Source organism: Chanos chanos, chromosome 9 (assembly GCF_902362185.1).
Source record: "Chanos chanos chromosome 9, fChaCha1.1, whole genome shotgun sequence".
NCBI classification, from domain to species: Eukaryota; Metazoa; Chordata; class Actinopteri; order Gonorynchiformes; family Chanidae; genus Chanos; species Chanos chanos.
Window position 1 is genome coordinate 3,036,208 of NC_044503.1, and position 19,911 is coordinate 3,056,118.

Sequence of the window (19,911 nt, forward strand, 5' to 3'; positions counted from 1 at the left end):
GTAAACGCATGCAGTAAACAGATATTAAATCAACAGGGTTCTTGGGCAATGACACCACCCCGGGAGAACGGGGGTGGGGTGTGAGGGGTGGAACTCTCGGGTGGGGGGGGGGGGGGGGGGGCTGCGGGGGTGGTGGGGAGGGTTGAGAATTACATTTTCAAAGATCTAGATGAGTTAGCCGATACCGAACGCGTAAGGCCATGATTAATCCTCGTGAAACCCATAAACACTAGCGACAAATACATGGCCACTGTTTTGTTTGATGAGAGTAATTCTCGGTTGCAGGGTCGTTCTGTGAAAGAGAAAGAACGAGTCAATGGATGGGATGGGGGATGGGGGTGGGGGGGGGGGTTGCTGGTGTAGAGGGGGGGGGGGGGGGATCTGTCCTAGGTCTAAGAACAGTCCCTGGGACTGGATGAATAAGCAGTCAGAAGTGCTGCACACATATCTTAAAGCTAAGAGCTATGGATTTTACAGATAGCTTGTCCAAGGGCTGTGCTTATAATGAATGATTATTCACCTCAGTAACTGCTCACTTAGCACAATCACTAACACAGGCCAAACAAGCCCAAGAATGCAAGCAAAGCGCTGATACATGAGCGCCGTAAATACAACTTCTCTCCTCTCTGCTTTTAGGGAGACTAGCTGAGAACGTAATGTGCTGAAAGTGTATCACAGAGAAGTAAAAGCGATAAAATAATGAGAGAGAATGAGACAGAGAGAGGGAGAGAGAGAGAGAGACAGAAAGAGAGGTGAGCCAGAGAGAGAGAGAGAGACAGAGAGACAGAAAGAGAGGTGAGCCAGAGAGAGAGAGCGAGAGAGAGAGACAGAAAGAGAGGTGAGCCAGAGAGAGAGAGAGAGACAGAGAGACAGAAAGAGAGGTGAGCCAGAGAGAGAGAGAGAGAGAGAGCGAGAGAGAGAGAGAGACTATAACCCCTTTCTGTGTAACGTTATTAATGAGGATGGATTCTGGACATTAAACTTTAAAATATGTAACCAATAAATAATTCAAGGTTTCTTCCCTTCTCTGCTGAGAGAATGAGAAAGGTAGACATTTCAGCCCTGCACTGGCAGCAAACAACTGGAGGCCCAGTTTAGCACCACTGTGTGTAGTTTTACAGCATAACAGTACGGTATCACACAAACCATCTGCATCACACTACTTATCACTCTATAAGGACTCTTTGAGGTTTTCCAGCATATTCCCTGGATACAACTGTATGTAACTGTGTGTAGCTGTGGCTGAGGTGTGTGACTGATGAAAAACTAATCATGTTACAAAGTATAATTGCCCCAAAAAAACCTCAAAGGGTATTTTCTTCCATTAAAAGAAGTATGCGAATGTTTAATTCTGCAAGATTCTTGGTCAGGTTTGTGTGTAGCTGTATTTTTTTTTTTTGGCCACGGGACATTCCTTTTAGATTTTTATCAAAGTCACTTATTTCAAAGTGTGAAAATGTGATAAATATGCTTCTTATTAGCAGTCAGCCTAAAGTTCCGTATGTTAGGCCATATGAAACAGATATGGTGCGCGTCTCTTGGCGTGAATTGGCAGCACATCCCTGAAAAAGGGTTTCCGCATCTTTGAGTCTCCTGCACTCAGGTAAAAATGAGATCCTGTTTCTCGCTGGTGTGGCATAGCGCCATCATGTGGCCAGAAGGCGTAACGCACCGGCACGACGAATGATACTGCACTGATCTGACCTGACCATGACAAAGGCAGGTCTTTCTCAGAACGAACTGGTCTTCCAAAAATTCGAATGTTTGAACAGCAAAGCTATAGGAAATGAAGTATTTCCTGGGAGAAGTTACTATCTCAAGGACATAGGCCGACGTATTGTAATTGTGCCGTAGTAATCGCTTGTGCCAAATGTAAACAGACGTCTGGCTATACGACTATTGTTGTCATTAAAAGGTAAAAAAAAAAATGTAAGTAACCCTACCATTCTGACACATATTTCCATTTACAAAATGCCTTATGTTTTTGAACCGCTGTCTTGCTTTCAGATAGTACCGCGGCAATAGATCACACTCATAACAGCGCTAAAATGTCTATGAAATTCTGTTAGACGTCGTCTAGTGAACTTTACGTCTAATGCAGAGCCGTCAATGGCTCTGGTCTAATAGAATGATTGGCATAGCAACAGTAACCATGAGGCTTCACCAAGAGAGCTTGATTAGCATCGCAACAGTATCCACGAAGAGGCGTGGTCGAACGACTTTTTGACTGCTTTGTGTGCTTCCGGTTCACTGCTAAGTCGTGCATGTGTTTTGGGCAAGACATTAGTGGCAGGTAGCGTCGCTCAAGATTGCATGCCGTTTATTCAAAGTATTCCGCGTTTGACCATTAGACTTAAAGACAGTAGGTTTTCATCTCTTATAACACAACGAGGGACATGTTTACATTAAAACGCTTTTCGAGAACGGCACAGATATACTGCCAAATTCAAAGGTCATTTTCATAATGTCGATATTAGCTTGTTGTCGTAATCGCTATTGTGATCATGTTTTCGCATATTCAGAAAGAAAAATAGCGCCTAATGTATTTTTAATGTTTCCATCACCTGTGTCGAAAAAAATCTTTGCATTGCTCTTAAAGCACTGGTTCGCTATCACGCGAAAGCGGGCAATGTGTAATGTAGTCAAGTCGTGTCAACATAATCACTTGTTAACTAACCCACTTTCTGTGACTGAGACGGTTGAAGACTTAAAAGACTTAAACATTCACCGAGGCTCTACAGGATTATGGGTTTAAACTCCTGTGATTGACAGATCCTTGCTACATTGCTACTAGCGCGCTGTTAATGGTGGCAGCTCACCTTAGAGAACGTTGTTATGCAACTAAATGGCACTCATAGATCTTAGACAGCAACGTTCTCTTACATTAACTTCAGTCCTCGTGTTTGTCTTTGTCGTCACTGTAATATGTTTCACTTATCGACCGATCATCATTATAAGGTTAATACGTGTGGTACAAAGTGTTAGCCAAGGTTTATAGCGAAAAAGTCCGTGTGTTTTTAAGGTTTTCAGGGACCCCTCTCGTGCTCTCTCGCCTGCCTTGATGCTGAATTTAACCGTAATCTGTGCTTTTTCTTTCTTTCTAGGATGGGTAATTTCACGTCGAGCACTTCAGGGGGCTTGTCTAACGCAGCGTGTGCTCAGTATGTGCAGGTAAAAGCCCCGAGATTGTGGACACACGTGTTTTGCACATTCTTAAATATTCTCTTGTAATGGCAGTGAATTTAACGGTTTTCGTTTTGTCATTACAGGATGTGGTGTCTCATAACTGTGTTGTAATATTCTCCAAGACGACGTGTCCGTATTGCAGAATGGCCAAGAATGTGTTTAATGACATCGGGGCGACGTATAAAGTTATAGAGCTTGACGAACATAGTGATGGAAGGCGGCTCCAGGAGACGTTGGCACAAATAACCGGTGCCAGAACGGTGAGTTCACGCGCATGGAGGATGAACCGAAAATGCCCCTAGGGTGTTTTTATGTGATTTTTCATGAACTCTGATAAATTGGCTTGTTTTACATTTGTGAACAAACATTATATTTACTAAACAAACTATACAACTTGACAGTGTTTCATAATCATGACGGATAAAGCCACGTAATCAGTGAAGATGTCGTATTTTTACAATCCCGTAATTTGTTCATTTGTTTCTAGGTACCAAGAGTCTTTATTAACGGACGCTGCATTGGAGGTGGTTCAGATACGAAACAGCTTCACCAACAGGGCAAACTTTTGCCTCTGATTAATCAGTGCTCTCCCTGTGGTCAGAGCAGCGCATCTGATGGCACTGAACAGAGGCAGGCCAGTCAGTCTTAGAATATTTATTCTGGAAACGTGGTTTTCAAACAGCCATATCCCTGTCGGAAATACGGCGGACTATCCCTGGAATGTTTCTGGAGCCATGCGCAAGAGATGTGATCATCTTGGATGAATTAATCCAGTTTAAGATAGGGTTGGAGTCTGGGGTCGAACATAGGACCAGGGATTACTGTTTCAGTCCATGCCTTTTGTCTCTATCTGACTGCCATAATTTATGTTTTATGTAAAATTTTAATGTATGGACAATCTTTTTTTTTTATGCATGTTGTAGCTTGTTATGGATATATACTGTTATTTTATCTTAAGGTGTGTATCCGTACCTCATTCAGTACCTGGGGACTGTACAATAATGTTTTAAATAAATTATGTATTCTCAATAAGCACCTGTTCCAGAATGGTATCAGCCACATTTAATGTTTTCACGGAGACAGGATGCAGTCACTTCTGACTGTAGGGTGGTGTAAAGTGAAGCGCCATAACTTAGCTGCTGTTTTAGTTATACATTTACCAGGCATGTCCTGAGAAAAGCCAAAGATTAGTTCTGTATTTGGTTTGAATTCCATCAGTCTGTTCCCTCTATCAGTCTGTTCCCTCTATCAGTCTGTTCCCTCTATCAGTCATGTAGGCCAGTGGCTCAGCACTGTTGCATAAGGGGAACATGGGCTATAACACCAACTTGTCAACATTGTTAAGCAAGTCTTTTATACCGCCAATCTAATAGCCAATGGTAACCTGTCTTTACAGTAACCTGGCTTTACAGCAAATACACTGGTTTTCATTATACTGAAGTTTATTTTGGATACATGCTGCTTAATTGTTCATGTTTATACTTCGAGAACTGAATTCTGAGTAAAATGAACAGTCAAAACGCCAAGAAAAAGTAGGTGTGATAGGACCTCAACCTCTCATATGACAATGTAGCTACTTAGGTCGAGTAACTTAAATAAGAGCTACTGTACTGCCCAAAAAGGGAGGCTCGATATTTGTACGCACCAATAAACTCGCTAATGTTTTTGTGGTGACGTGGGACTATGCGTGCTTTTTTTCCGAGGCGTTGTGAACTCCGACCCTGCTGGGGGCAGTATTTTAAAATTTCGATTGACGTTCAAACAAAGTGCAAGAAGAAGTCATATCGAAAAGCATGCTGGGGTTTCTGCGTTTAATGAACGAGAGCTTTTTGAACGCTATCGAAGTAGCTGTGAATGCTAGTAATCTAGCATTCTTTTGCATGACTCACCATTGTTTCTGAAAACAGTTTATTCCGAGGAGAAATACAGCCATGGCTGGAAGTGCTGGTGAATGGTGCCTCATGGAAAGTGACCCTGGAGTTTTCACAGAATTAATTAAAGGGTTCGGTGAGTTAGCTTTATGCGAGCTAACAGAACCGCCTTACTCAGTGATGCATGCGCACGATGCTAGCCTAAATGTTCGCAAGGCACAGACTGCAGTAGTTTGGAGTGTCCAAGTGCCGTTAGAAATATTTAACGGCGCAGCCTGACAACTACTCTATGAGTTGATGTATGAGATTATTTAACGTTAACAAGCAGGGCCTCCCAGCTGTATGCACAAGATGAATTCATCCAGTTGAGTGAGCGTAGCATTGTGACTCTGTCGGTTCATCTATAGTTATGCATGTTAATGATCAATAGCTACCCCTGTAACGCGCTTAGTGCCGTCAGTTTAGCTAGATTAATATTTTGTATTTTGGAAAGCGTGGTGATTGCTTGCCAAGCTAAAAAGCATGTTCTAGCACGGCATTTGATTTCGCGTAACGCAGTTACTCGCGCGTTCTGCATACACGCCTCGATTCCTGGCCCCGCGACCAGCCAGAGAACAATTGCAACACGGAATCCTGTTTACGTAAACTGTTTCGATAAGATGATCCCGTCTCTGACTGTCACGTCTTGCCTCCCGATGCGAACAGGTTGTAAAGGAGCACAGGTCGAGGAGATCTGGAGCATGGAACCCGAGAACTTTGAAAATCTCAAGTGAGGGTTGATGGCCAGTTTATCAGATTACTCATTATTATTATTATTATTATAATAATGACATTGATTACTTGCTTTGTCCCAGTAAAACTTTAAAATCATGTGATTGAATGTTTTCTCTCTGTCTTTTTTTTTTTTGTTGTTGTTGTTTGTTTGTTTGTTTGTTTTTTCAGACCAGTACATGGTTTGATTTTCCTCTTCAAATGGCAGGCAGGTGAAGAGCCAGCTGGGTCCATCGTTCAGGACTCCAGACTGGATGATATCTTCTTTGCTAAACAAGTATGTACCGCTTTGATCTCTTAAATGTGAAGAAATACGTGTTCTCTATGCGCCCAGTTAATGCACTGACGGTCCATACAGAGTGCCACACGTGTGGGATTCACGGATTGTGTCCCAGCTGAACACCGTTATTCTACAGCATGAAGGGATCTATAGTGGCATGAATCAGCCAAGGGTCAGGGTCTCTGTCACAGCTGGTCAGCTGTCAGTGACACAGTGACACTCAGAAGCCCATGCACTGATGGCTGTCCCTGGATGACCAGTGTTCTCCTCCCAGCTTGTCACATGTTCCGACGATGTCACGTGTCCCGATGATGTCACATCTTATGACGATGCTACACGGATTGTAGTGTGAAAAGATAGAATGGAAGGTGTCCGTGCGTCATGGGGAGGCACAGAGATCGTGGAGTAATTGGTCATTCCTGACCGGGGACAGAACAAGACAGGGATCTTCTTCTTCTATGTACTTGTAGTAATATTGGAGTATCTTATTTTTTTTTTTAAGGGCCATAGACGAGAGGCTAGAAAGAACATATGCTTTCAACCTCTTTAATATATTTCCACCCCCTGTAAAAATGTAATTTCTTGGAACGAGTGGATTATGTCCCGCCCCCTGCCCCCAAACTCTGTTTATCGATGCCGTTAAATCACCAATGACGAGTGGCTCACAGAGCACACGTCAAATGTGTATCTTAAGTACTTTTGCCTGCACTCACTGCCCGCAATTCTTCTCTCTCAGGTCATCAACAATGCATGTGCGACCCAGGCCATAGTCAGCGTGCTGCTTAACTGCACCCACCCTGACGTTCACCTTGGCGACACGCTGACAGAGTTCAGGGAGTTCTCCCACAGTTTCGACGCCGCCGTGAGTTCGTTTTCCAGCTTGTCTCGGTGTCCTCCGTCCTGTACTGTCGACCCGTTGGAAAAGGGGTCTCTCTGGGATTGGCCAAATCTAGAAGTCTTTCTTGGCGCTGAGGCCGGTGTTTGGTTATCCTGTCCATTTAAAAGTCGTTATCGTTGCTAAAGAATGACGCTGGCCATGGCGTTGGGGGGGTTTTGCGGCGTAATGTATTTTCCTCTGAAACTTTGCTTTGGTTCTTGCGTTTTCTCCTTTCTGCAGATGAAGGGTCTTGCTCTCAGTAATTCTGAAGTGATTCGTCAGGTTCATAATAGCTTTGCCAGGTAAAGTCCCTTGACTCTTTTACTTTGACTGAAACTGAATTCTGTAATAGATTTCCTTTCGTACTTTCGCTTTTAATACCACAGTGATGTGAAACAAAACAGATTTGCTTTTCCTTGGCAGACTGAACATAGACGTGTGGTACATAACCACAGTTTCTTGGAAAGCACTAAGTGGTGTTAAAAAATTTTTTTTTTTTAAAAATCACGTTGAATGTATGCATGTATACAGGCCTGTGGATGCTGGCTCAAACACACATTTCATTTATTAATTTATTTTGCTTTTTTTTCCCCTTTCATATGACACAAACATTGTGAATAGATTAGTTGTTAGTTGTTTATTTTTTCCCACTGAAGTTTCTATGCTAAGTGAATTTGTTATTTTTGCTCACTCATTCTCTTTACAGACAGCAAATGTTTGAGTTTGACGCAAAGTCGTCATCAAAAGACGAAGATGCCTTTCACTTTGTGAGCTATGTTCCTGTCAGCGGAAGACTATACGAACTGGACGGGCTTCGTGAAGGACCTATAGATCTTGGTACGATCTCAAACCTCGCATGTCATATCTCGACGCCTTCGAGACAATTGCACAATTCCTGACTGGAATTTATGACGGAGTTATGACGACAGACCTGTTCTCTCTTTTTCCACTGTTTCTTTTTTTAACTTCGCTCCTTTCATCAGGTGCATGTAACCAAGACGACTGGATTAGTGCCGTGAGACCAGTCATTGAGAAGAGAATACAGAGGTGAGTGTGGGAGTGCTTACAGGTACCTGTGTTAAGTCAGTGGCTGTGGAAAAAAAAAAATCTTCCTTTAGTTTCAGTTTCACTTTGACTAATGACAGAGATGCTCTGGTGTACGGGAAGACTTTTTGTTGTTTTTTCATGTAGGTCTCATCTCTCTCTCTCTCTCTCTCTCTCTCTCTCTCTCTCTCCCCCCCCCCCATCTCTCTCTCTCTCTCTCTCCCCATCTCTCTCTCTCTCTCTCTCTCTCTCTCCCCATCTCTCTCTCTCTCTCTCCCCATCTCTCTCTCTCTCTCTCTCTCTCTCCCCATCTCTCTCTCTCTCTCTCTCCCCATCTCTCTCTCTCTTTCTCCCCATCTCTCTCTCTCTCTCCCCATCTCTCTCTCTCTCTCTCTCTCTCTCTCCCCATCTCTCTCTCTCCCCATCTCTCTCTCTCTCTCCCCATCTCTCTCTCTCTCTCCCCATCTCTCTCTCTCTCTCTCTCTCTCTCCCCATCTCTCTCTCTCCCCATCTCTCTCTCTCTCTCTCTCCCCATCTCTCTCTCTCCCCATCTCTCTCTCTCTCTCTCTCCCTCTCTCTCTCTCTTCCCTCTCTATCTCTCTCTCTCTCTCCCCTATCTCTCTCTCTCTCTCCCCCATCTCTCTCTCTCTCTCCCCATCGCTCTCTCTCTCTCTCCCTCTCTCTCTCTCTCTCCCTCTCTCTCCCTCTCTCTCTCTCTCTTCCCTCTCTATCTCTCTCTCTCTCTCCCCCATCTCTCTCTCCCTCTCTCCATCTCTCTCTCCCTCTCTCTCTATCTCTCTCTCCCTCTCTCTCTCTCTCCCCCATCTCTCTCTCTCTCTCCCCCATCTCTCTCTCTCTCTCTCTCTCCCTCTCTCTCCATCTCTCTCTCCCTCTCTCTCTCTCTCTTCCCTCTCTCTCTTCCCTCTCTATCTCTCTCTCTCTCTCCCCCATCTCTCTCTCTCTCTCCCCCATCTCTCTCTCTCTCTCTCTCTCTCTGCCCATCTCTCTCCCTCTCTCTCTCTCCCCCCCTCACTTTCTCTCTCTCCCCATCTCTCTCTCTCTCCCCCTCACTCTCTCTCTCTCCCCCCCTCACTCTCTCTCTCTCATTAGGTACAGTGAAGGAGAAATTCGTTTCAACCTGATGGCCATCGTGTCAGACAGAAAGATGATCTATGAACGAAAGATCACTGAGCTTCAGGCTCAGCTCACAGAGGCAAGACACACTCTTCCCCAAAGCACTCACCGCACACACGCATATACACACACACGCACACATGTACACATGCACAGATACATCTATATACACACACACATACATACACATACACAAAGAATTGTGTACATGCTTTTGAGATTTTTCATCTGTTCTCAGGAAGAGCCAATGGACACAGACCAGAGTAGCAATTTCCTCAGCTCCATCCAATCAGAGATCGCCAAGTACCAGCTCCTGATTGATGAGGAGAATCAGAAGCTCAAACGATATAAAGTATGTATGTGCGTTTGTGCGTGTGCGCGTGTGCGTTTGCGCGTGTGCGCTTGTGTGTGTGCACGTGTGTATGTGCTTTGTTCCCTGCATTTGTTTTTTTATTTCAGATACGGTGTGCTGAAGGAACTGACAATATTTTGTTTGTAAATGTTTATCTAGATTGAGAACATTAGACGGAAGCACAACTACCTGCCCTTTATCATGGAGTTACTGAAGACACTGGCAGAGTATCAGCAGTTGATACCATTAGTGGAGAAGGTGAGAAACACGGGTCAAAAAATCCTCCCTCTAGATGTGCCTCATGAAAAGTCTTGAATTCTTTTAGCTCAAAGACTCAGTATGTTAAACAGGAAAGTGTACAGAGAAGAGAAAGCATTCGCAGTGCCCTGTGGAAAGTATAGTGCACCTCAACATATACCACTAGAGGGCGATATGCATTACTTTATCGAGTGGTCAATGATTTGACCCCCTGGCTGTGTGTGTAGACACGCAATTCAAAGCCAGGGCAGCTGCTTGTCTCGTATAAGTGAACACGCAAAGCACGCACGCTTGGTTTTTAAATCTGATTATCATTATTATTATTATAATCCTCATTAATCTAGTATATTCATCACCATTCTGCGTATCTTCATTTTGTGACCAAATGTTTCATATAGTGAGTATGCTATGCAGATTAACTTTTTAAGAGGCAGGTATGTCTGTGTGTGTGTGTGTCTGTGTGTGTGCGTGTGTGCCTGTGTCTGTGTGTGTGTCTGTCTGTGTGTGTCTGTGTGTGTGTCTGTGTCTGTGTGTGTGTCTGTGTGTGTGTGTTTGCTGCAGTGTCAAACCTTTGATCCACAATCGTCTCGTGTTTATTTGTATTTTTCTTGTTTTTCTTTATAGGCGAAGGAGAAACAGAGTGCCAAAAAGGCGCAGGAAGCAAAGTGATGACACATGTTTTGCTTGTTTGTTCTCTTCATTCGTTGCCACGGAAATGCCCGACTCACTGTTGTCATCTGTAAACCCCCCCACCCCACCCCACCCCTCCCCCCACCTCCTAATTTAAGCATCCAGAGTTGAACTCAAGTCCAGCACTCGCTGCTGTCCTTGCATTCATAGGGTGGAAGTGCATGTGAAAAGAGATGTTTAAATAAACATGACTTATTTTCATATCAATGCCATTTGGTGTTTAAACAAAATGACAATGTGGGTTTTATTGTTTTTGTTTTTAGGCAAGTAAACTGATGAACGTTAATGCAGCAGTCCGTTACACCGCACACTTAATAAACACATTGTGTCCCAGTGTTGTCTGCATATATACAGGTGCTCCCCGACTTACGAAGGGTTCGACTTACGATGTGTCAACTTTACGATGGTGCGGCAGTGACGCGCATTCAGTAGAAACCGTATTATTTATTTCGATCTTTTCCCAGGCTAGCGGTATGCGGTAGGATGCTCTCTCGTGATGCTGGGCAGCGGCAGCGAGCCGCAGCTCCCAGTCAGCCACACGATCGCGAAGGTAAACAACTGACAGTTTAGAGTGTACTGTGTTGCCAGTGTTTCTGAGCACGTGTAAGTTGGCTAGGCTAAGATACGATGTTTGATAGGTTAGATGTTGTGTATTCAATGCATTTTCAACTTAAGATATTTTCAACGTAGGATAGGTTCATCGGAAGTAACCCCATCGTAAGTTAATGAGGACCTGTATATGAAACAGTTCGCAAATGCCACAACGTGTCCACCCACTTGACTGGGAAAAGATTCCGCTAGATGTATCATTTCATATTCATTTTCATCATGGAGTCATACCGTTACCCGTCGCAACGGTATGAGTTAGTATTAGCTTTGGCCTTTTATAATCCTATTGAGTACATTTATATGGATCGAACAGAACTGATTCTAGATTAGCACTCACATTCGGAGTCACTTGTGACATACATTTGTTCGATGTATCATTGCTGAATAGCTGAATTTTGATCAGCTGTTTGTCTGGTCCGGAAAGCGGAAGATATCGCTCTCTAAATCCCGCATCGGAGAGTGGCGGATGACGACGAAGCCAAGAATTACTGTATTCTTACTTTGGTTCCGCGAGAGTTTGTTTTTTCCCCTTCGTCTGTGTTCCTGTGAGGAACATGACGCAAGACTACGATGAACGGCACAGGCTGCGGTCGGCCTGCGCCACGGTAACCTGTAACAACCGTCGCCGAATAGTTACGTTGTATTTGCATAATTTACCTGGACTGGAAAAGATAGCATGCACGCACAGAAACTCCGCGACCCCTTTTGCGGCGTTCCTGTTGAGCTAAAACTATTCTTAACACGAGTAAACACATGAACTGACCAGTTAAAATATCCTCCCGGGTGTTTGACAACACCGTTTCCACTCAATGTTTTGACGGTTTTTTGTTTTGGTTTGTTTCGGTTTTCTTTCTCCCCTGCATTAAGATGAAATATAAAGCGGGTTGTCATATTTGTTTGGATATTGCACTCTTTCTGCAAAGAATTACCGGCAGTCATTTATCAAGAAACGAGAAAATACTGAATTCTCCTGCCAGAAGTCTGTTAAAACGGCTTTTGGACAGTCTTCACAAACACTCCACAACCAAATGTCCTGTTGGCTAATGTGTGTTCACTTGAACGTGCAGCTCTATGACAGGCGTTTACACAATGACGTGTAACTTAAGTTGCTATTTTTAATCAGACGTGTTTATTTACATTCTTTCTAGGTCTCTGTTGGAGATCTGGCCCTGTCTGGGCTTCGACAGTCGCTGCAGCAGTTACATTAGAATTTAAGACACAAAGCTGTCGCGTGCACCGCGTTCAGAACGGAAAAAGTACACCCTGTTGCTTTCTGGCCACGCGAAAGCTGCGCGTGACGGGAATAACAATAGGCATCTTTGAGGGCCAAGTTTGCCTTTCAGAGTACAGTCATCTTGGGAGACGGCATGTCAATATTTATTAAGTGCGGGCCCTGTAACCCTAACCTTCTCTGCGGTGGCACGTTTTGTTTGTTGTTTGTGTGTGTGTGTGTGTGTGTGTGTTCATCTTAAACTCATCAGCAGAAGTCGTGGCTTAGCTAAATTCGTTGGAGAGCTGTGCATTCAGCTGCAGGTTACGCGATCTGTTTCAGCCATTTGATGTTCATTTTCCAAAGACAGCAGAATACATGCTCAATCATTTGTACCATTCAGTTTTGCTATTGCAAGTGTATTTATATTGTGCGCACACTTCATTTCACACTTCATTGGAACTTCATTTACTCTCTCGCAGATGTTAAATTTTTTTTTTTTTTCCTTTTAAAAGTTGCCGACAGCCGTTTCTCAGGCTGCAGGCCCAGCCGTTGACTAGATCCAGTCAAACAGTAAAGATGTCTGTTTAGTGTCAGGGCTCCCGGTGAGCTCATCCAATAGAGTGATATAAAAATATGGGCTTGACCTCAGCCCAGTGCGTCTCAACACAAACAGCTACGTCAAATAACTGTACTCTTTTTGTCTTCGGTACAAAACAGTACAAGCGTAAAGAATCTTGCATTTACCGTCAGCAGTGCATACCATCATTGTCCCGACAGGTCGTAGGCTATCTTGATGTTTTGTTTTTGCTGTCTGGATATGTACGTGTTTCAGAATCAGCGCTCACGGAATAACAGTTGTGTTCTCTAATTACTCTTAGTCCAAGATGTACAAGCAGTTTTATCGTTCAGAATTTGGCCTCTTAGGAAAATGAGTTGGGTCCTTTCGTGTTGTTGCGTATCTGACCTTTTTTGGTTCAGTGTTTTTCTTTTCTGTGATAAAAGACTTTTGGGAAGGCTCTTGTGCCAGTTGCCAGGAGAAAAAAAATCAGGCTATTCCAGACCTGTGTATGTGTGTGTGTGTGTGTGTGTGTGTTTATATGGAGTCACACCTTTCTTGTCTGTTTATAGGGGATATGTGCTTTTGCCAACATCAGAGATCATGTCACTGTACATTATTTGATTAAAAATAACAATATCAAAAGAGGGTTTTTTATGTTTGTTTTATTTAAAAACACTTATTTAAGTATAACTGTTAGCATAGTAAAACAACTAAGACAAATTTTTACAGTTGTGACCATGGATACAGAAGTGCTCCAGCAGTCCAGCTGCCAACAACGAAAGAGAGAGAGAGAGAAACAGAGTTCATCTGTCACTTAAACACACTCCATGGTTTCCATTAGTGGTTCTAAGTGTAATCACCAGCAGCCCCCCCCCCCCCCCCCCCACGTGCACACACACACACACACACACACACACAAACACACCCTCTCTCTCATTACTGTACTGTGTAAACTCTCTGTGATGTGATCTGCAGTGTCTGGATGAGCTGTGTGGTTTTAATGTGTTTATGAAATAAACATAAAATATTTTTGACTACAAGCATCAGGTTAATATAAGGTTTTAAAGTTAAGGTTTACAGAGGAGATTATCAGTGAAAGCTGCAAAGATGAAAAATATATTTCCTTACATTTGACAGAATTGAAATATTGTAACATAAAACATCGTTTGCCTTGCTCATCATAACACAGCAGATCGTCCACATGCTACCGTAAGTCGACAAGAATAATTTACAACACTGGTGATCAAAGCAGTGAGAGCTACAAGCTGCCATAAAGTGTCCAAGTTCAGTGTCACCACTCGCATCGATAAAAACGTCTCTCTCTTTCCTCACGTGCAAAGCACGAGAGTCTTCTGTGACACTTTGCAAACAGCGACGAGTTTTTTTGAATTGGCTGTGATGATCAGGTTGTTCCTCAGATCTCTCTCGGTAGGGCCTGAGGAGTTCTAACTTCAGTGAGAGCATAGAGATCCCGGTAAAGCTCCGACTGGATGAACCTGGTGTAGCTGTTATTCTCCATCAAGAAGAAGACTCTTCTCTGGGCGGTGAGGAAACAGGACTGGTCTGGGAAGGGTAGAGCTTGGAGGATGGCCTCTTTCGTTTTGAAATCGAGATTCACCTAAAACCAAACGATTATTAAAAACAAAAATGAACATCAAAAGGATAGAACATTTGGTCTGCATAATTCATGACATATTCACACTCAGAGAAAAACTATGTGTTAAACTAACTGCAAAACTAATCTATGTCATATTGTATTCGATTTTATCAGTGAACTTGGATGGTTTACTTTACTATTTATTCGTTACTTTCATTTGTAGACCACATAGTGGAAACGCTTACCTCTTTTGGTGATTCGGTCTTGACAAATTCTTCATAAATTTTCTTTGCTTTGGATCTGAGCTTGGATGGCGACTTGATGTGTCGAAATTTCTCACAGGCCATCCAAAACTCTATATTTTCCTCACAAAACTCACTCTTCAGGAAGATATGAAAAGCTACTTTTCCATCTGGAAAGAAGACAAAAAAACCCCCACAATTTATTGTATGCCCTGGGTCATAACAAAGCATGTCAAAGTGTACAAGGTGGAATTTGAACCCAGCTAGTTTTATGGCTTAATTTGGAAAGATTGTAATGATCTGACCTCTGCACTGATTATGACCTCACTGATAATCATAAGTATGAGAACTTACATTTGTCACTCAGCAAGTGATCCAGCGACTGTGCCCACATCTTCACCTGTTCAGTCGTCATCCTGTGTGAACACGGAGGGGGAAAATGAAATCAAGTTCACACTCACATTGTATGTCTCACATCAGCTGCTCTTGTATGTCAAATAAAAGCTAAAGGCTCTACCTGCTCAGTTTTGTGGGTGAATTAGAAGGTGCCGTGGCAGAGGAAGTGTTCAAGAAATAGAATATTCTTGATCTCCAGTTTCTCAGACTGTAAAACATCAAAGCACATTGGTTCAAAACAGACACGCTAACCTCCCCTTTACTCTAAACATGAAGAATCATTAAGATACAACACAGTAAATAAAAAAAGACACATACAAAAAAACCTTTTTTTTCGGTCCCTTAAAACATTCACTCACCCCATCCTGTTTCTCTGTGTAGCTGTCTCAGTGTTTCTCCTGCATCCTAAACATGCCATGTCGTCCTCAGTTCCACTCATGTTTCTCATGTTTCAGAGGCAGTGAGCTGATCTTAAGGAAATGATGTCTCCTCCGCGGTTCAGAGCCTGCATTTTTATGCCCGGCCTCAGAATACCTCACACCGCGGGGGCGGGCTTGATTCGCAGGGCTGCGATCCGATTGGCTCCCTCTGAGTAAATGTTTGACTAGCGTGGCACTAACAACGAACTGCCACTGGAGCGTACAGTAAAACAGGATGTGGCTGGAGCTGCTGTAACTCTGCTTGATAAACATGCTTTTCAGGAGGGCTCAAGTTTTTAAGACATTGCTAACATTGTCTGTGTGAAAGACACAGATACATGGAACTCTTCCTATCTGAACCTCTCTCTCTCTCTCTCTCTCTCTCTCACTCTCTCTCTCTCATACACATACACACACACACACACACACACACACCTCACTGATTTCTCATGTCCTGTCTGTTCTGATGCTCTAATCTGCAGTCCTTCCTTCCACTTTCAAAGTATTACTCTAAGCATTATACTATTATAATAAGCATTATACTATCAAATCATCATACACACACACACACACACACATATATATATATATATATGTGTGTGTGTGTGTGTGTGTTTATTTAAAGGTATGAATATTGTTCCTGATGACTAATGTGTACTGTACATGTCACCTTAAGGCGTGACTAAGGTAATATCCAGTCCTACATCTTCATAGGCAGACAGGTATGCACACACCCAGTCCGCTGGTCCTATTTATGGATCATGAAAAAATGTTTGTTTATGGAAAGGAATGAGTTTGTGTCACTCGTTTGAAATGTTTTACATTTCACATTTCGGTTGATGAGTGTTCATTTAGTTTTATCCAGTACTAATAACAAACAAAAGCTGCTACCATTGTGTTTGTTTTGTTTGATTATTTATTTATTTATTTATATTTTTGTGACGTTACGCCCACGGTGTTACGTACGGATGTGAGTAAACACATATGTATAGACATCCCAAATGGCGACCTGTGTTGCGGGAGAATTGTAAAGGTTAGTTGCTAGAAAAGTTAGCTTGAGTAAAATAGCAACATAGCTAGATTCAATTTAGACACAATATTGGAATACAAGGAATTCCAAAAAGATTCTGAGTTATGTTTCGAAAGATTTGAACAGTGGATGGTGGCAAATGATGTGGCAGATGAGAAAAGGGTTAGCATATTTTTTGTCAGTGATTGGAGCTGAAGCCTACCGTTTGCCAAAGAATCTGACTATGGCAGCTAAGCCAAGCACATTAACATACGGGGAGATTAGCAAAATACTAGGGGAGAACCACGAGCCCAACCCATTGGTGATTGCAGAACGTGTTCATTTTCAGAAGAGAAATCAGAAAGAGGGGGAGACAGCCGCAGAGCATATAGTGGTGTCAAAGCAAATTTCCACATACTGTGAATTCACTGGATACTTGGATCAGGCACTCCGTGATAGATTTGTCAGTGGGCTTAGAGTGGAAGCAATCCAGAGGAAACCGCTAACTGAACGGGATCTCACGTTCAAGGCTGTTTGTGTCACCGATGTTCTGTCGACGGAGATGGCTTCGAAGAGGATTGCTTCCTGGATCACCTCCTTATAACAGCGAGCACCAAGGAGGAGCACCAGATAAACTCCTCCCTCTAGTCCCTTCCTGACACCCTACTGGCATGTATACCCTTCGACATTCACCTAATGTATGTGGTTGTGTGTAATAGTGTATTGTATTGCTATTGTATCACTGTATTGTTATAACTGTGTACTGCTGATAATATGTGGAGTGTCGGTGCTGTACTGTTGTCCAGTTATGTATTGCGCTGCAGAGTGTAACATACTGTACCAAAAACAAATTCCACCGGCCCTGGTCATGTGGTTAATAAACTATCTAACTATCTATGATACAGCAAAACAGGTGAGGTTAGCCTGTGATTCCTCTCCCTATGGGGTGGAAGCAGTTATCTCACATGGATTACAGGATGGAGAGGAAAGGCTAGTTGCATTTGCGTCATGCACACTGACGGAGGCTGAAAGAACATACGCAAAGCCAGAAAGAGAGGCGCTGTCTATCATCTTTGGGGTAAAGAAATTTCACATATACCTGTATGGGCAAAAGTTCATCTTGATGTATCACCATGCTGCATCTTTTTCATGTAATGTCCTGGTGCCCAATGTGGCTGCCTCATGCGTTTGTGCATGGAGAAGTGGATTTAGAATCCAATAAATATCTCTTTTTGGAGTCGCCATCCGCTTGATATTGTTGGAGTGTCGTGTTAATGATCCGGTTTGGAACAGTGTTTTGACTGAATTGTGGACAAGTTTCCTATCCTTTGTGTGGTAATGGCAGAAATGGCACCTGTCTTAAAGTCCTCTGTGGAGTTCCTCAAGAGGCTTAAACAATTTGATCCTCCAGAAAACCCCTGGCTGAGAAAGATCCTAAGCCAAGCAATGGTGGTACGGATGTCAACCATGAAACAAGGATGTAGAGGGGGGTAAGAACACTTTGGGTAAGATTAAGACTGTTGTGAGCAGAAGATTTGACCTCACCAGACCCCAGTTTTTTGGATTTAGGAATTCTGAAGCCTGAGATTTTCCCTCCTGTCAGCTCAAGTGACCACAATTGTGTCCTCTGGAGCCCTAAAGCACAATAAAGACCTCCCCAGTGCACTAAATGGTAGTATGCCCTATAAGGGAGCCTGGCATGAATGAGTTTGGCAGGTGGATTACCATTTGTCCATGGCAGGAGGTGAATGAAGCAACCAACACCAATGAAAAAGCCAATGCCTTCTACAATATCATTCTGCCTGAAATTGATAGACATTTTCCTATGAAGAAAATGGACAAACCACGGATCACCCCCAAGATCAAGCACTTGATCCACAAAAGACAAAAAGCCTTCAACACCAGAAAATCATGTGTCCTGGCAAAGTTCTACAGAAATAAGGTCCAAAATAAGATATATGCAGCAAAAAACAAAAAACAAAACAATTATACAAAGCCAAAGTGGAAAGCAAGGTAAAAGCGAATTCTATGAGGTTCGCACAGTAGTAGAGTTAATTCGATGTGCAAAACTACGAAAAAGGTGGACCAAATTAACATCCCTGGAGTTAATCCCCAGGACTTTGTGACAATTGCTAACGCAGTCAACACAAAGTTTGTCGAAGTGTCCCAGTCGCGTCCTCCTCTGGAACATTCAGCGCTACCTCCTTTCCTACCATCACCCCAGTGTCCACTATCCCAGAGTGGGATGTGTATAGCAGACTGTCCTCCATCAACTGCCACCAATCCCGTGGTCCAGACACGATTCCCCCAAGAATATTGAAGGAGTTAGCATGCGAGATCAGCATTCCTCTCTGTGATATTACCATCAGTTCGTCTGATGAAGGGGTCATCCCTAGAGAACAGAGAGGGCCTATTGTTGTCCCCATACCAAAATCTTTCCCACCAACCGTTGACAAACTAAGGCCGATCTCATTTACAGCTCAGCTCTCTAAATTATGTGGACAGTTTGCTGTGCATTGGATTCTGAATGACATCATGCCAAATCTAGATCCCATGCAGTTTGGCAGCCAACAGAATCTTTCTCCAACACACTATCTAGTCAGTCTGATGGACTCTGTGTACAAGGCCTGTGACGTTCCAGGCTCAGTGTGCACAGTAATTAGAACTGATTTTGCTGAGGCCTTTGATGCTGTAGATCACACAACGGCAGCACAGTGCCTCCTTGACCTTGGAGTGAGGCCAGGTCTGATCCCATGGATCTGCAGCTTCATGATTCACCAGTATCAGAAAGTACACTACCAGGGACATCTCTCTGATTGGGAATACTCCACGTGTGGAGTTGCACAGGGAGCTGTACTAGGGCCTATAGTCTTCCTAGCACTGATTTACGTTGCCTTTCACAACAGAGTAGACCACTGGAAATTTGTGGATGACATGACACTGGCCCAGACGTGGACGCTCCAACTACCCTGCACTGTCCAACAGACTGAATGGTCTTGATATCCGGGTAGAGGAGCATAAAATGAAACTCAACCCAAAGAAATGTAAAGTTTTACATGTCACCCACATGAGGCATCCACTCTGCTGACTCTCTCCGTTGACCAGAACATCTTGGAAGTCTGTCACAGTCAAAGTCCTGTGGGTCATCGTCCAAGGTAACTTACGATGGGGCAGTCAGACAGACCTCAGCCAACAGGAAGCGTTTTGCTTTGCGTCACCTGAAGAAGTTTGGTGTCTGAGATCCAGAACTGGTTTCCATCTACACAGGCTACATGTGCCCGGTGCTGAAATATGAAGCCCCTGTCTGGCACAGTTCCCTGACTATAAACCAGGCTAAAAGGCTGGAAAGCACATAGAAACAGGCGTGTAAAAATCATACTTGGCCAGAAGTACTCAGGGTACCC

General features: G+C 43.4%; 3 protein-coding genes across 5 annotated transcripts; 2 read left to right on the top strand and 1 right to left on the bottom strand.

Annotated features, from left to right (window-relative positions):
• Positions 1–2,274: 2,274 nt before the first annotated feature.
• On the top strand, positions 2,275–4,604 carry glrx2 (glutaredoxin 2). Of its 3 annotated transcripts, none has more exons than XM_030784441.1 (4): positions 2,275–2,293; positions 3,105–3,171; positions 3,270–3,446; positions 3,674–4,604. In XM_030784441.1, exons 2-4 carry the CDS (start codon positions 3,106–3,108, stop codon positions 3,833–3,835), a joined length of 405 nt encoding a protein of 134 aa, XP_030640301.1. In that variant the 5' UTR covers positions 2,275–2,293; position 3,105; the 3' UTR covers positions 3,836–4,604. The 3 variants fall into 3 exon arrangements, with proteins under 3 accessions (XP_030640301.1, XP_030640299.1, XP_030640300.1); XM_030784439.1 differs by having other exon boundaries at positions 2,292–2,452; XM_030784440.1 differs by having other exon boundaries at positions 2,292–2,362.
• Positions 4,605–5,006: 402 nt separating this feature from the next.
• Positions 5,007–10,655, top strand: uchl5 (ubiquitin carboxyl-terminal hydrolase L5). The gene is made up of 11 exons (XM_030784033.1): positions 5,007–5,193; positions 5,763–5,826; positions 6,000–6,105; positions 6,845–6,970; positions 7,226–7,287; positions 7,692–7,822; positions 7,969–8,032; positions 9,140–9,242; positions 9,402–9,515; positions 9,675–9,773; positions 10,398–10,655. The coding sequence occupies exons 1-11, from the start codon at positions 5,118–5,120 to the stop codon at positions 10,440–10,442; spliced, it is 990 nt and encodes a 329-aa protein (XP_030639893.1). The 5' UTR covers positions 5,007–5,117; the 3' UTR covers positions 10,443–10,655.
• Positions 10,656–14,258: 3,603 nt separating this feature from the next.
• On the bottom strand, positions 14,259–15,771 carry LOC115820612 (regulator of G-protein signaling 2-like). Its single transcript, XM_030784239.1, has 5 exons — positions 15,614–15,771; positions 15,201–15,287; positions 15,038–15,099; positions 14,687–14,853; positions 14,259–14,462 (listed from the first exon to the last, which is right to left on the bottom strand). The coding sequence occupies exons 1-5, from the start codon at positions 15,769–15,771 to the stop codon at positions 14,259–14,261; spliced, it is 678 nt and encodes a 225-aa protein (XP_030640099.1).
• Positions 15,772–19,911: the final 4,140 nt, after the last annotated feature.